Source organism: Diachasma alloeum, unplaced genomic scaffold (assembly GCF_001412515.2).
Source record: "Diachasma alloeum isolate Michigan unplaced genomic scaffold, Dall2.0 Dall_scaffold_00296, whole genome shotgun sequence".
In the NCBI taxonomy this organism is placed as follows: Eukaryota; Metazoa; Arthropoda; class Insecta; order Hymenoptera; family Braconidae; genus Diachasma; species Diachasma alloeum.
In genome coordinates, this window is record NW_021680435.1 from 162,800 (window position 1) to 179,937 (window position 17,138).

The 17,138-nt window shown below is 34.5% G+C and overlaps 2 protein-coding genes across 2 annotated transcripts in view; one reads left to right on the forward strand and one right to left on the reverse strand.

The window, feature by feature from the left end:
• The window catches only part of LOC107039301 (bromodomain-containing protein 4), a 20,576-nt gene extending 17,622 nt beyond the window's left edge, over positions 1-2,954 (forward strand). Inside the window, exon 5 of the mRNA XM_015258857.2 lies at positions 5-2,954. Within this exon, the coding sequence (XP_015114343.1) occupies positions 5-1,829 (1,825 nt within the window). The 3' untranslated portion in view covers positions 1,830-2,954. The remainder of the gene's footprint in view (positions 1-4) is intronic.
• Positions 2,955-4,294: 1,340 nt separating this feature from the next.
• On the reverse strand, positions 4,295-8,971 carry LOC107039322 (60S ribosomal protein L10a). The gene is made up of 4 exons (XM_015258880.1): positions 8,886-8,971; positions 7,027-7,182; positions 5,766-5,914; positions 4,295-4,709 (listed from the first exon to the last, which is right to left on the reverse strand). The coding sequence occupies exons 1-4, from the start codon at positions 8,888-8,890 to the stop codon at positions 4,366-4,368; spliced, it is 654 nt and encodes a 217-aa protein (XP_015114366.1). The 5' UTR covers positions 8,891-8,971; the 3' UTR covers positions 4,295-4,365.
• Between the last annotated feature and the right edge of the window lie 8,167 nt (positions 8,972-17,138).

Consider the following 17,138-nt stretch of genomic DNA (forward strand, 5'->3'; position numbering starts at 1 on the left):
CGAGCTACTCCCAGCCCTCCCCCCAGAGTCTCAACTACTCTCAGCCCTCCCCCCAGCAGCCCCCAAAATACTCTCAGCCATCGCCTCAGGCCCCCAACTACTCCCAGCACTCGCCTCAGCAGCCAAACGCCTCGTCCACTGGTTACTCAGCCCAGGTGTCACCGCAACCAGCCAGAATCTACCCTCAGCCCTCCCCCCAGCCGTGTCCTCTCCCAGTTCGACCACCAGCGAACTACTCCCAGGCATCTCCAAGAGCACCAGCGCAGTCGACCCCTCAGACCTACCAAAAACCTGAGGAATATGCAGCTGGGGGGAGTTACCCCCAGGGCTTCAAGTCCAACCATTCTCCGTACGTTCCACCAGTGTCAGCTGCTCCAGTGGAAGCTGAGAGAAGAGTGGAGTACCTCAAACCAGAGGAGAAGCTCCCAGTGCAGCAGATGGAGACCCCCAGGAATTTCACGTCAGACCCACCACTGGGACTTAATCCGAATCATCAAGTATACCAGTCGAATCAATTCCCACCAGCATATGGGAACAATTACTCCGCGACTGGTGATCCACAGAGGCCAGGGTCGAGGTTGAACCCTCAGGAGACCCCTCAGCAGCCCCAAGACAGACACTTCGACCCGGAAACCCTGAAGTACCAGCGTCAGGATCAATCTCAGTTGTTGAGCTTCCAGCAGAACCTCCCAGGACACGACACGATATATCAACCTGCAGGTGGCTTCCAGGCGCCGCCGTACCCCATGCCCAACCCCAGCTGTCGTCCAGTCTACCCCAGCCCCCACTACTACGACGCCAGTGCTAAATCCTCGTCGTCTTCAGTCCCAAGCTCAGGAGCTTCGACACTAACTCCTGTTAAGAAACGAATGTACAACGAACCAACTAGTGACTCTACAAGGGCACTGCCTGAGCAACAACCTAGAGGGACTCAGGAGCAGTTTGGGTACGACCAGATGATGACGCTGGCTACATCGGAGCCTGGACAGAATCTCGTGTCTGGACAGTTTGAAAGTGGATTCGGTTCACTGGACTCTGTAGCTGGTAACTCAGCGTATGCCAGACTGGGACTGGGACTGGTGGGAAGGAGTTCGAAGGATCAGCAGCAGCTGCTGTCGATCCCCAGACCCTCCAGCAAGGATGCATTGTCCTACAGACAGCCAGGGGCCTCAGACCTGGATCTGAACCTCCTCCAGAGCCTCCAGAATGCAGCTGCCAAGACGATTCCAGCAACCCACTCGAGGAGAGAGCCAGCACCAGCTCCAGCACCGACCAAGGGGAGGAAAAGCAAGAAAAAAGCTCAGGCCCAGGCTCAGCAGCAGGCTACCATCACCGAGCAGCAGATGCCAGGCTTCTCTCAGTATTCTGGGAATCCTGGGGATCCCATTGGACTGAAGAATGCACCGGCAATCCCACCAGGAGGCAGTGCCTTCAACTTTGCTACTCCAGCTGGTGGAACCAACAGTTCACCATTCTACGACAAGGATGCGTCAGCTGCTGCTGCTGCCTTCGCCTTCCTCGACGAGTTCAGGAATCCAAACAGCTATTACAGCATTCTGAGGCAGCAGCAGGGACAGCCCCAGGCCACCCCGGTCACCGAGGCTGGACAGCAGGCGAATAAACTGAATAATCAACCCCCCAGAAATTACCCACCTCATCCCTTCCTTCATTCCCCTCAACGATCAGCACCTTATGGACCACCAGTGTCGGCGTATGTCAGCCCCCATGGACCAAATCTAGGGGTGGATCCAGCTGCTTATCAACAGTACATTCATTCCCTTTATGCACTCCAACCACCCTCACATCATCATCGACCATCGTGGCTCTAGCCGGAGAAAACATTGTGAAAAGACATTCTTCATCGAGTGAAATAGACTGAGTGCATTTATCAGTTTTTTTAGTTGAGGTCAATAGTGAGGTGGTTGAATGTAACGAAGGTGAATGGGATAATTCTTCACTTCCTGATGAGTATTAAATAGGTATTTTTCCTCTGATGCTATGCGAAGACTTAAAAAGTGCCACGAAAGATTTTTTCTCTTAGAATTGGGATTTTTATGCGTCAGGAGAAATCGGGGAATATGAAATCAGCATTGGAAATATTTGACGATTTTTTTTCATTTTGCTACAACCAATGGGGTTTCTGCATATTTTGTTTTTCGCGAGGAGGGGAAAGGTGAAACTTGATTGAGAAATATTGAAGACGTATTTTTGTTATTTTGAAAGATGAAAAAATTGTAAATTTCAAACCAATTGAAAAAAATTGAAAAAAACTGTATTATGACGTCGAATATTTTCAATGTTCAATAACTCATTTTGTACTTGATACTTTACGGAATAAGGCAACGTGACTCACGTTTTTAATTATGTTTGATTTGGGTGAATGACGAAAAGTATTGCAGAAACACAATTATAATTAAAGAAAACAATGCAGGAATAGATGCATTAATACTGAATTTGTTACGTTTTGCCACTTCACTACTGATTCATTATCTGGTTTTTTATTATATTTTTTCTCCTCAATGATGCAAATCTACGTTTTCTATTTTATTATTCCCGGTGACAGTATTTTCATTTTCGTTCCCCTTTTATACAGTATGAAAAATTATAATTTTTTTCGAGCAATCTGTTGCTAGAGGTAGCTCTCTATTTCTTCCTGTCAGTAATTTAATTTTTGATTTTTTGAGTTTGTGTTTATTGAATAGTTACTGGGAGATTTTTTTTCGAATTTATAGTGGAGGAAGATGGTAATGGAGGTTGACAGAGCGATAATTAAGTTGTGACAGTGGAATATACTGAAAATTATCGATGGATTTTCTTTTTGTATTGATGAAGTCATGAAATGTGATGAGATGATCTTATCATTATCTTAAAATTAAGCGAAAAATGACAGGACATTTTTTTTAAATTTTTTTTTACATTTCCCCCACAGCTAATCATTTTTCAAATAACTACAAAATTTAAAAAAATGAATAAATAATGCGACTTATTCATTTTTATCGATTTTGTAATTGTTTTTTTTTTAATTCATTCGTTAAAAAATGATTGACACAAAAAACTCTGGATTTTTTTTTGTGGAGAAGTTTTGCTTCAAAATCACTCGCTCCTGAGATCATTACGAAATTAATGAAAATAATAAGTCAATTTTTCAATGGTTCTTTGTAATTATTTCGTTAATGACTGGCCTTGGGAGAAAAATCAAGCGACTCCTCCCGCCTATTGGAAATATTTCTCTATATTTCGTTCTCAAATAATTTGTTCTGGGATCATTACGTAATTATTATTAAAAATGAAAAAATCTACTCATGACATCTCACCACTTCGTTTTAACGTTGTACCGTCTGAACGTTATCCGCCAAATTTTATAATTCTTTTTTATTCAATGATGAAAAATACTGAGCAAATTCACTTACAATTAACGTCTCGTTTATACCAATTCAGCGATATTTGAGAGTATTCATGTCTCAATGTTCAACAATCACTGAATATCTCACGAACAGAATTTTATACACATTACAATTCTTAATTATTTAATTAACTTGTCCTTCCCCGGAGCTAATTACTGTGTAGCTATATGTAAATAATGATAAGTGTCCTCAGGACGTGAATCGAAGCTTGTGGTTTCAAGTACCAAATAAGAAAACTAGGAAACCCAACAAGAGAAATAAAAAATCATAAAGACAATTACCAAAAAAAGTAATTGTCAATGAGCGATTCACGTCCAGAGATATCGAAGCTCTCGCGAGCTTTTAGTGTTCTAACGTAATAGGTAAAAAAACTACACCAATTTTAATGATTTAAATTTACCAAGATCGTTGTAAAGGAAGAATGATAAAAGTAACGATCGAGGGATAGATTGAAGAATTTAATCGATATAAGCTTCACATTCATCGATCCCTCTCCCCCAGCTTGTTTTTCTGTAAATAAAATACATATCCCTGTCATCATGAATCCCCTGACAAGTGAAAGCTACACTATGTAGAGATAGAATGCTAAAATTTAATCAGTAAAGAGAACTGCAAAATGGAATAAACAAGAAAAAATGGATTATTTGACCACAGAGGAATTAAAAAAACATGATCGAGTGAATGAGTAGTAATTGAAGTAATGAGTGAAGTAATTGTGAAATAAAGCAAACGAAAAATGTTTGAGTAAGGAGGAAAACATCTCGACACATTACCCCCCACCAATATCGATAGAGAAATATTTGATAGTTATTAATAAATAAAGTATATAAATAATATACATATAAAAATATATATATTGTAAATGTGTATCGAAAGAAATTAAAACACCGTTTGTTACAATTTTTTATGTTATTCTTTATTGATCGTGAACTTTTTATGTAGAAAATAAACAGAGGTTCATTTAGTACAATCGTTGGGGGGGTCCCATGGAGGACTTGATGTGCAGGGAACGAACGTTCTGCCAGTGTTTCTTCAGGAGTGAGACCAGGAAGTTGATGGCAAGGTGAACATTCTGCACTAGCTCGTCCTCGTTCATGTCGACGTGGCCAACAGCCACTGAGAGACAAAGTACTTTCTTCATCTGGAGCTTGATGGTGGCTTTCACCTCGTCAATCTTGGCGGTCATTGATTCCTGGTGGGTCAAAAGACCAGGGAATTTACCGGCCTTGTTGAGACCTGGACCCAGCAGACGAGGGATCTGCTTGATGAGGGACTCGCTGGCCAAGAAAGCGTCGTATTTCTTTGCTGAAATGGGTTTTCATTGGTTAGGTGTTGGAGATTTATTTTTCTTAATATTTTAATAATGAAGATGTTTGGGAAGAAATTGAAAAAATACCGAGTGAGATTTTTCTCTAGACCTAGTAGTTTCAGAGATATTATGTTTGCAATCGATGCTTTTATTGCTAGACTGAAACATTTATACTATTTTATTTTAATTTTTTTTTTTCATTTCCGTCTTCACAATTAGATTAATTTAATTTTATCCATTTTTATTCTTATTATATGTATATATTTTTTCATCAATTCATAAATTACAACATTGAATGACGAGGAATTATGTTAAAGTGCAATGAAAAGTGTTTTTTTTGTGAGCAAAACAAAATAGAAAAATCTCCCTAATTTCGTGCTAAAAACCTTTTTTCTGGAAAAGAGGTTTTTGATTCAAGAACCCCTGGGTTCTCATTTGAAGAGGCCCAAAATTTTGAATTCTAAGATTCCTGTGAAATAAGAGGAAATTTTCCATAATTTATGTAAAATTATTCTAGATTTGAGTAGAAAATACGGAATGAGAACTTTTATCATCATCTTTTTACAAAATTCTCTTAAAATGAACAAAAACTTCACGTTTTTCTAGAATTCTTTGCTTGCGAGATGCTAAAATGATACAGATCTGAAATTCAGAGGTTTTTACCGGCAACTAGAAACTTTTTTCTTTGTGAAGGAAGGACTGAATGGAATCTTCCGAGATAATTTTTATGAAAAATGTCTAGAGTTATCAAAAATGGTCTCAAGTGATTTTTCTCTAGACTTTCAGTAGAGAAAATCTACAATACTAGAGATGACATTTTTCAACTTGTTTTTGTTTCGTACCGTCATGATGATGAAATGGATTAAGTGTATTATCTGAAAAAATGTATCAACACTGATTGAGGTGCAAAGTAATTGAAAATCAATGCCCACACCCAGTGAAGAGTTAATCTCCTTCACATTGACGACCTGCATTGCTCTTCATCACGATGCAGGTGCTTTTAGGAAGGGATTGATTCAGAAAAATTATGTGGCAACTCGTGGAGTATTTACCTAGTTTCTTGACGAGCTTCTTGTTCTTGTTAAGTTTTTTGAGAGCTTCGGCATCCATGAAGGGAACATTTTGGGCTTTGGCCTCGTCACAGTGCTGCTGGTCTCCAAGGATGCAGACTTGCATTTTGGGCCTAGGAATGTTCTTCAACCTGTTAGAAATTGAAAGAATATTTATTTTTCATTGTTTCCAAAATTTTAACCATTTTTTCAACAATCCAATAATTTTTAAGCTTGCAGGGGGGACAAAAAAAAATATTTTGGAGCAGTGGGAACATAATTCAATAGTTATGTAGTGAAAAAATACTGGCTCAAAATTAATTCGTAGTTTATACTTCAAATAACTCCATAAGGAAGAGGTTTAGACCAAATTTTCGAAAATAATTTTCATAGGCAATTTTATTGCCCAAAAAAAGACTTCTCAAAAATTTTCCTAAATATTACTTCCAGAAATATTTGTGAAATAAAATACAAATGCAATTTGTTTCACCAAATGTCACCATCAAAGATATCTTGCGAATATCATTTGAAGAGAAAGTTTTACGAAAATTTATTTGTAAAGAAGATAATTGCAATGATTTTAAAGTTTGAAGACAATTAAAAAATGAATTCTTGAAGTAATGAACATATAATTCAATAGTCAAGCAGCAACAAAAGAATAGCCCAAAATTAATTAGGAGTTTATTCTGCAAAAGAAATTTCATGAGGAAGAGGTTTCGAGGAAAACGTCAAGAGATATTTTCCTAAACCTATTACTTCCAGAAACATTTGTGCAACAAAATTCCAAATCATTTTGCCTCATCTTATTTTATAACAAAAGATATTTTGCACGTGAAAAGTAAAGAGAAAGTTTTACAAAATTAATTTACAAACAAAAATATAATTTTATCAAAAAAAGTCTCGAATTTATCTACAATTCACAAAATAATCTGTTGACAGTTCATTAAAAATAACTCAAAATAACGAGGGAGTGTTCAAAAATGGATCATCAGCACGAAATTCATTCTCCAGTCGTCCAAAGACTTACCGTCAGGACGATAATCAGGACCACGAAGGTCTCTGGATTACGCCTTAAAATTAACGGTAAATACCTCCCCAATATTTAAGACCCTGGGTGAGGGTCCGCCGAGATAAACTCAGCTTCCTGACATAATTCCAAGACAGACATTTTCGATTTGAAATTTCCCGAAAAAAGCGTTTTGAGTTTTTTTTGGGATTACATTCCAAAAAGAAAAAGAATTCTCAGAGTCAGGTGGAAACATACTTGACGGTACCGCTGAAACGCTTGTCCTTCTGGGGGTCGTAGTTCTTCAAACCGATTTGGAGTTCAACGGTCTCGAGGAACTTCCTCTTCTTCTCCTTTGAGTGCGTGAGGAGGGCATTAACGCACTCGTAGAACGTATCACGCGATACTTTGGACCTAAAATTATTCAGAGAATTAATAGAATAATCTTTTATTAATCAGTAGATATTGAATGAGAGAAGAATACAAAATGATTCGACTACTATTTATAAAATTCTCTCGAGGCTAAAGTAAAACGTTGCGGTTTCGATAGGAAATGATTTTGGAACTCAATCAGAATTCTATTGAAATTCTATTTGTCTTTTGTCCATTTCCATTAAAAAATCTTCTGCCTTTTCACACGAGTTTTGTGAAGATATTTGATTGGAAAGAATCTATAATTTGTTTGTTCTATATTAGTTATTTTCTTCAGATTTTTCATCAGGAAAATTTTTGGGAATTCATTTTCTATAGGAACAGGGCGCGCGTACTGTTTTCCATGGGTGACAGAATAGTAAAACATTTCCGTTTCAGCAAAGTTTTTTACAATGAGAATTTAATTGTTGAATAATTTAATCGAAGCGTCATAATCCTCCAGTTAAAAAAAATTGACGGATGAAAAAATATATGTACATATATACGACATACATGTGTTATATACCATATATTGTATATATTATATAATATATACGTATATACTATTGTATACATATTTTCTACAGAACTATATATTTTCTTATCACAGTAAAAAATGGATTTCTGTTTTTTTACAATTACTGTGAAGAAAAGATTACAGTGCATAAAAAAATATGCATAGACATCATATCACACTACTTGATAAGCGGAATAAAGGCTCCACAAATCGTTACACTGAATTTTTTTTAAGTGGACGTTTTTTCTCCTTTATTACGATTGATTTCTCATCAAAAAATGCAGAAAAAATTGCATAGAAAAATAATTCTTTCTTCGCAAATACCGACTTTAATTTTTAATAGAAATTGGCTAAAAACAGATGAAATTTTTAATAAAAATGGCATAGGCTTTTTACAGAGTTCAAAGAACAAAATCATTAGGTTTTCTATTAAATTTTCTTATACGTGTGGTTTTGAAGTAAAATATCGCGAGACAAAAACGTCTCCAGTAAAAAATCATGCAATTGCATTTTTTGCAAATATCTTCAACAGGAAGATACGAACAAAGACGTCATATTCAACAGATGAAATTTTATAATTGTAATTCCGAAAGAAAAGAATATAAATTGTAGGATAAACGCGGAAATGTATCAACACTGATTGAGGTGCAATGTAATTGAAATTCAATGCCCACACCCAGTGAAGAATTAATCTCCTTCACATTGACGACCTTCATTGCTCTTCATCACGATGCAGGTGCTTTTAGGAAGGTTTATAAATTATGAAATTCATTCCAACCATGTAAAATTGAAACTAGAGAGATTCTCACAATTGTTACAATCACTCGTTCGAACATCTGGTCGCGACATTGGGATTGGAAAACTAACCTCTCAACCACGTGGCGTTAAATAAAAAAACTCAAATGTGAGAATTTCCGACGAATTATTTTGAAGAATGAGTGGAAAATTTGATACATCAATTTTTAATTGATGCAAAATCTTAAGGCAAAGTGTTTTGAATAATTATTGTATTGGTGCAAAATAAAATGGAACATCGCGTGGACCATGCTTTCTCCGATAAACAATCGAATATAAACTGGGTTGAAAGAGGAAAAAATATTAAAACATATTTGATAATTCGGGATGTTGGAATTTTGAATATGATTTTGGGGTTTATTTTCATGGAAAATGGAAAATATGAAATACTCACGTCATGATGACCGAAACAAGCGGACGCTACACGACCGTTCGGTACGAGAGTCAAACCGGAAAGAGACACACAGTGAAATATCGGAAACGGCTTGAGGAGCAAAAATGCGCAAGTGGCTCGCTCTCTACGAATCGGAGAAAACCGAAGGAAATCGCGGGGTACGGAGATTGCCGATGAAAATTTTGAAATATCCCCAGATAGTAGTTCCTAATATACAAAATAGATATTGTTGCTCCCGAATGGAAGCATTATATTCGTCGAATCCAAAATTTCCAATTTTTTGTGTTAGGATAATTAATTTTTGTAAAACGGACACTGGACATTTTTTTATTTATTCATAACTCAGAAACAAATTGATCAATTGAGCTCAGTTGAGGCTCGTCACAAGGGGAAAGAATTGTTCTTTGTATTGAAAACAAAATTGTTAAATTTTATCAACATTTCAACCCTTCATTAACATTTTTAAAAAAGTCAAAAGTGTCCGTTTTACCCCGACGTCCCCTATGTGTGTATATTACCGATCGTTTTTCGACGATAATTGAAAAACAAAATAATCCCTTTCCCTTTAATAAAAAATCCAATGTAAGGTTTTTTTAAGCCAATTTATTCCGCTTCACATGTTCTTGCTGTAGCATTATACCGTCATATAATATATTATAATGTATTACATATAATATAGTATGCTATAATATATTTATACAAAATTATAATATATATAATATAATATGTACATACTAAACTAAATAGAAAAGAGAATTAAATTTTACTATTCTAAATTGCAAATTTTCAACACTTTTCTTAAAAATAAACAATTCACAATCGTATCTCAATTCATGATGATTTTGTTTTGGTTTTTTACCTAGACTGAGAAAGAAATTTTCTAATATCTGAAACGTTAGAGCCACACTCGTTATAGTCGCATTTCCATTCATATCGCTTTTTCGGCCCGCGAGCGCTCCCCCCACTCCATTACCTCCAAAAGCCTTTAAATAAATGCTCCAGTTTTTTCTGGAGGAGTCATTGTTTTTGAATTCTCAGAAATTCGCAAAATATAATACTGAAAATATGAATTTACGATGGGTAGACATTTAGTCTGCTCCTGATCGTCACAGAGTGAGGTTACACTTTTATTGTGGTAAAATAAGTTAAAATTTGATTAATTAGTTGATCGAGTGAAAATTTAAATGAATTGAAAAATGGATCCACATGACAATAATTAATTATTAATAATAGCTAATTAATTTTTATTTTATTGGTCATTATAATATCATAATTGTTATGATAATTATTATTATATTTTCATTTTTTCATCAATAAAATAGACAGGCAAATTCAGTATTTTTATTTTATCTATGTCGATTCTGAGAAATGACGCCCGGAGTAAGCGCGTGGTGGTGGATCGTAAATACAGTCGCAGATCCGAATTCACTTCCCCAACAGCCCCTTGAGTGTGACTCTAACGGGAGTCTACTGTATATCATTATTTTTGTAAAATGCGGTCGTATGGATGTCCCTGTTCGACTGGATAAAACCGTGAAAATGTTGCGAAAAACATCCGCTTTTCTCAGTATATATCGTTACACTAGAATCATGAACATGAGAAAATGTTTCATCAAATTGTCAATGCTTTAGAATTGACATATCTTCACGCTGAATGTATTGTCCTCTCGACAAAATTTCGGTGTAATAGAAGAAATATAATAAAAGCAAGCTTAGCCTTTAACGTCTTTGCGATCTATTGATCAACTGATTGAATCTTTATTGGTCCAATATGTGGGGGTCAAGTTCAATCTTTCGAAATGCAGACGAATTCCCATTCAATTAAAAATTTTTATCATTTCAATTATAACGCAATAGAATAACATGAAGAAACAAATCAACTGAGTACTCGAGGCCTCGCACGAGTGTTCCCAGTGAAGACAGTTGACCAGGCGAAAATCGCCGAGATTCAACAATTGGCTGAAGCTCGCCCAAACCCGCATTACCGAGCATTGAGAAACAAGTGTGGAACGTAATTCAACTAGTGGCAAAGCCAGGGTTCAGTAGAGATAGTCATATTCGTAAATTATAATTACCGTTAAATTATGAAGTATTCAATTCGTTAATATCACTCTTCATTTTTTAATTATTAAAGTAATCATCAATTTAAATATTCAAATTCCGAATTACTTTATTAATCAGTAATTTAGTTAGGAAGATTGACGATTATTTGAGTAATCGAAAATGTACTTTACGAAATTTACTATAAATTACTTGATGGAAAATTTACAGTTTCTTATTACCAACTATTTAATTCGTCAATAATTGAAATTTAGAGTATCAAATATTTTACTATTTTTTAATTTTGAATCGACATACGAGACTTTTGACCCTCATTGTGACCCTTATACCCCTAAATTTTATAAGAAATTCTGTTGAAAATTTCATATGAAATCCGATAGAAAATCCTATCAAACATCCTCTAAGAAATACAATAGAAAAAATCTGATGAGGACTGCTATACGATTTTTTTATACGTGAAATCCAATAAATAAGATTCGTCCAGTCCAATAAATAAGATTCTTTGGCTGAAAAACATTGAACTTATCGAACCATGTATTGATAATATTTATTGGGTTTGATACCTATCCCAAATTAAAAAATCATGTTTTTGAATTTCTTTCGGATATCCAATGAAAGAAAAAGCGAATCAATTGAGTTCCTTATCTGCTGACTATACGACGCTTTTAAGAATTTCATCAAGTGTTTTTCTGACTGAATAATGATATTCAGTCGTTTCATGATGCGTTTCATGATGAATAGAATAAGTTTCAATCATCAATGATATTCAGTCGTTTTACTTCAATCTGTTCGAGATTCTTTTATCAGCAATGGGAAGTTGAATCTTATCTTATTTCTCAGAAACAACTGTACAGCCATCCTTGGAAGTTTATAAAAAATCACGTCTGGAGTTGAATTTTGTTTTTCGAATCCAGTCTACATTTCGTATTCACTCGTGCGAGATCATCTACTATTGCGCGAGCAAGTTGCGGATATTCGTATTTAAAAGTGAATAAATAATTTTGAAAATGGCGTCAATTTTCGAAGAATTGAGTCGGATCCTTGACGACTACCTGACTGAGGAGTTTTTCGAATGTCTTGAAGCGTTCGGTAAATAAAATTTGAAATAAATGTAATTTTCACCAAGATCATTCCACTCGTTTCCATTCATCTTTAAAAAATCTGCTACTTCTCAGCTATTAATGGTCATCACAGTAATTTTAATCAAAAAACGAAGAAAGGAAAAAATCAAGAGAAATAATTCATTCACTAATTGTCAACGCTTCGAATACACGAAGTGTTCTTCATCAGTGCATTAATTTATTCTACATTTAAAAAGTTTTTCTCGAATGAATATTACAAACTAATCTATTTTCAAATTATTGCAAAATGAAATTATTAATAAAAATTGAAAACCCACATACTGTTCAACTCATTAATTGTTTAAGGGTTGTACAGAAATATGGCGACCAAAGAAAATCATTAAGGAGAGACTACTATGAGTTTTAAAAGTCACGGGCTATTGGAGTGAGATTTCTCATGCATTGAAGATCGATTATATATGTCTAAAAACGAATAATTAGGGAAAAAAATTAATTGCTTAATGTTGGCTTGCCTACAGATGCTTAAAATGTTAAAAACAGTCAAGGCCCTCCAATTTTTGAGCTATAGAGGTTTTTTTCCAAATTTTTGTAACAATGTGTACAATAACAATTACGATTTAGTTTTTTGAAATTTGATGTGAAATTCTATCGCATATTTGATAGAAAAAAGTCAATATATTTTGAATTTCTGTTGGAATTTTTCTCTCGAGATTTTTTCTATTAGAATTATTGGGTACAAATTTTCTGTTTTTTTCCGCTGGATTTTGTTTTGTTTTGCATTACAGAATCCCAAGAGAAAAATTCAAACAGAAATTCAAAATCTATTGACTTTTTCTTATTAAATATCAAATAGAATCAGTGGAAAAACATATAGAATTTTTCAATAGAAATCCTATAGAATTCCAATAGAATTTTCTAGCGAATTCGTTAGGTTTTGAAATTTCAGTTACAATGTCATCTGAATTTTCAATGTTGTGAGTTTGAATCCAATTTCAAATGAAAACGTTCACCATATTTCTTATTCATCTTGAAAATTCAAGAAAATTGGGTTTTCTATGATGAAAAATCGTTGATTTTTCAATGAAAGCTTGAATTTCCAGACTCATCGTGATAATTGAACATCACATACAACTCAATTTTCAATAGATTGAAAATTCCGAGAAGTTATTACCTGAATTTTCAAAATTTTCAAGGTTTTTAAGTGCCGTACGGACCTAAAAGTCGAAAATTACTTGAATATTCAAGAAATTAACTAGTTCGTCAATGACGAATTCTACAGAAATTTGATGTAGCTTTGTCGTTGTTAAAAATTTCAAGCTTTTTCACTTCAAATTTCAAGAGTAATTCTCTAACAGCTCCAAATGTTTCACACTCATCTCATCCATGACTCTGTAGAACATCATGTTACTTTTCTTATTCAATCTCATGATGCTATCGATTATCTGAATATTTATTTATATTTTTTTCTTCTTTTGTTTTTCTGCACACTAAATTCAACACTTTGTATGTAATATGCAGATATCAGGCTGAAGGCCCTCGGGCGATGACCAGTCACAAACTTCTTGTGACGAATTATCCTAAACATTGAAATTAATAGTATATTTCAGCACGTGTGGGGCAATTTCGTCTTTAACGTGTGTGGGGTTTACAGCATGAGCCGAAGGCGAGTGATGTAACCACACACGTTAAGGACGAAATTTCCCAACAAGTACTGAACAAAATTTTATGTCACGAAGCCTGAAACCGGCTGAATTAGACACGAGACGCGAAGCGTCGAGTGTGTAATCCAGCCGGTTTCAGGCATGAGTGGCATAACAAATTTTTTCTAACAGTGCACCTGATAAGTTGAAATTAAGAAAAAAAATGCTTTTAGATCCACGTATGGAAAAATCCTATAGGATTTCCTATAGAAAATCCTATGGAGACTTCGAAAATTTCCTGTAGGATTTTTCTGGTGGGATTTCCTATAGGATTTCCTATGGAATTCACTATAGGGTTTTCTATAGAAAGTAACACACAAAACTGAGACTCGAAACCAATCGGTCACAAGGGTCAGGATTAGGGTCATAAATCTGAAAGGAAATTCTACAGGAAATCCTATAGGAAATCCTATCAGAAAAATCCTATAGGAAATGTTCGAATTCTCCATAGGATTTCCTATAGGAAATCCTACAGTATTTTTTCATACGTGGAAGGAAAAGCGCAGGATGGGAGTCCCGTACATATCGCATGTATCGTATGATTTTTCCAGCGTACGTCTCCCCACGCACCCACGAGACAAGACAGGAAATCCTGAGATTGATTGAGGCAGGAGATGACAACAAATTACTCGAAAGTTTGCAGAAGATCGGAGACGACGAAGAGGTGCATGATTATCTGCCTGCGAGCCTGGCCGATGCTATAATATTATTTTTATGAGAAGAAGAATATTGCAAAAGCTGAGGAACTCGTGACTCGATTCAAAACAAAATGCCGGGGCTATGCTTTGGACAAGTACAAAGTCGTTAAATACACGAGACTATTGATTGAAAATAATCGCTTCGGGGATGCCCTTATATTTCTCAAGGGAGAAAAATCATTGGGAAAGGGAGAAAAAGATGGAATAGATCGTATGATCAGGACTCTTATGAGAGTTGCTCTGAGGACACGAGATGAGAAGAATATTTCGAAGCTTCGGGGAATCTTGAGGGCGAAGAAGTTCATATAAAGATTAGAGAATGTACAGTCCAATCTTCGTAGAAGATACCACGGGGACTGTAGGGGAAGAAAAATCCGAAAATTACGTAAGCCTCAATTTACTTGCGCTCGAAAGGGAAAATATTTTGATTTGGTATTCTTCATACGAGATCACGTATCAAAAAATTCAATAGAAAAACTTAGCGAATTCGCTAGAAAATTCTATTGGAATTCGCCAGAAATTCTATTGGCATTCTGTTAAAATTCTAGAGAATTCTCGTTAAATTCTATTTATTTTTTGCACCGATTCGATGAGATATTTGAAAGGAAAAGTAAATAGATCTAGATTTTTCTATAAGAATATTCTCTTGAAATTTGTTCTATAAGGATACTTGGGCATGAATTTTCGAAGTTTTTTTCACTCGGATCTTATAATGCAAAACAAAACAAAATATACTGGAAAAAACTTAGAAAATCCGTGTCCAATAATTTTAATAGAAACAATCTCAAGAAAAAAATTCAAACAGAAAAATCGAAGTCTATCAAATCTTTTTCCTATCAAGTATCTAATAGAATCTGCGCAACAAACAAATGGAATGTTAATAAGAATTCCGTAGAATTTTAATAGAATCCCCATAGAATTTATAGAGAATTTCAATAGAATTTTCTAGCAAATTCGTTAAGATTTTCTATTAAATTTTGTCATGCGTGATAGTACACGATTTCCATTTCTCATGATCATTTTAGTACCATTCCTGATGCGAAAGACGAATATTTGATTAGAACGTATTGCTCCTTTTCAAAATAATTCAAAAAAAAAATTTGAAATTCGGAATATATTAGTTTGTCAATAGGGGTCTACGAGGCAAAATTGAGACGTTCATTGGAATTTTGGTTTTCATAAAAATTGGGCAGAATTTTGTTTTGTTTTATCTATCTATCCATCCACAAAATGAACATAAAACACATGGCGCAATACGTCAAAATAAATAAATATTTTACCAAGTTTTATGACCAATGTGTTGAATTTTTTTATTAACTGTAACGAGTGCTCATTCGTTGTGAAATTCAATTGGTGCGCAATTAAGTTCTAGATCATAGATGCATATATTTCCAGTAATTGAATATATGCCTCAAAATGCTTGATTTGATTACAAAACGAGAGTTTTGAAAAAAAGACGAGAAATATAAAACGGGACATAATCTTGAAAATTCAAGTATTTCAACTTTTTTTTTTGAAAATTCGGTATTATGCGCACCTAGCAGTTGAAAAAAAAACAAAATATTCTTATAGGTGATAGAAAATCGAATATTTTGACGTGTCATAAATAAAAATCCGATGAATAGAACTGGAGTTATTGGAAAAAAAAAAAGGAAAAAAATTATATTTCCGACATGGGCTGTTAAAAAATCTGAAAAAAATGGAGAGATAGTTTTTCTAGTCCCCTAATCGTAGAAAAAATCAAGATCAATTTCCAAGAGGGTGAGTGTCAGCAGTTGACTCATTTGAGATGGAATACCTCATATTTTTATAGAAAAATCGAAATCTACTGACCTTTTCCTAACAAATATCTCATAGAATCAGCGCAAAAAATAAATAGAATTTTAATAAAATTCCAATGCAATTTTCTATCGAATTCGCTAAGTTTTTCTATTCAATGTTTTCATACGTGATGATCAAGAAACATTTCTAAATAAAAACATTGATGAACTTCATACTCATTTTAAATAAATTTTTTTTTTGGAGATTACTTTTCTTCATAAATAATTTATAAATAAACAATTGCGTACCCCCAATATCACATTTTCAAAATCGTAAAACATCTGTCCATATTGAAAATTTTAACAGAGATCGATTTCCTGCAAAAAAAAGGTAAAGTTAATTTTAATTTAGTCATTTAAATTAATTTCGAGACCTCCGAAATTCATTTCCTCCAAGGCAAAAGGGTTAAAATAAATTTTAAATTGAAGACAATTTTAAGTTTAATAATTTAAAGAAATTTCGATGCCTCCGAAATTGATTTTCTGCAAAATAAAAGGGTTAAAGTTAATTTTAAGTTGAAGTTAATTTTAACTTTAAAAATTTAAAGAAATTTCAATGCCTCCGAAATTTATTTCCGGCAAAGAACGGGTTCAAATTAATTTTAAGTTAAAGTTACTTTTAATTTTAATAATTTAAAGAAATTTCGATGCGTTCAAAATTAAATTCCTGCAAAACAAAAGGGTTAAAGTTAATTTTAAGTTGAAGTTAATGTAAATTTCAATAATTTAAAGAAATTTCGATGCCCCCGAAACTTCGTATCGGGACTTTACTATTTCCCTGCGCATTGAATGTTCCACGTTGGTAGTGCCGCTCCCAGTGACTCGTTATTCCTCTCACTCTCTCTCTCTCTTCATCCACCGCGCTCTCTCTCCACAGATTGCCTCACACATT

Bases quoted from the DNA above. Each gene is read 5' to 3' on its own strand.
- LOC107039322 (XM_015258880.1), bottom strand. The intron at 5,915-7,026 runs GTATGTTTCCAC...AATTTCTAACAG, and splicing joins CGTTTCAGCGGTACCGTCAA to GTTGAAGAACATTCCTAGGC. The intron at 4,710-5,765 runs GTAAATACTCCA...AACCCATTTCAG, and splicing joins GAAGCTCGTCAAGAAACTAG to CAAAGAAATACGACGCTTTC.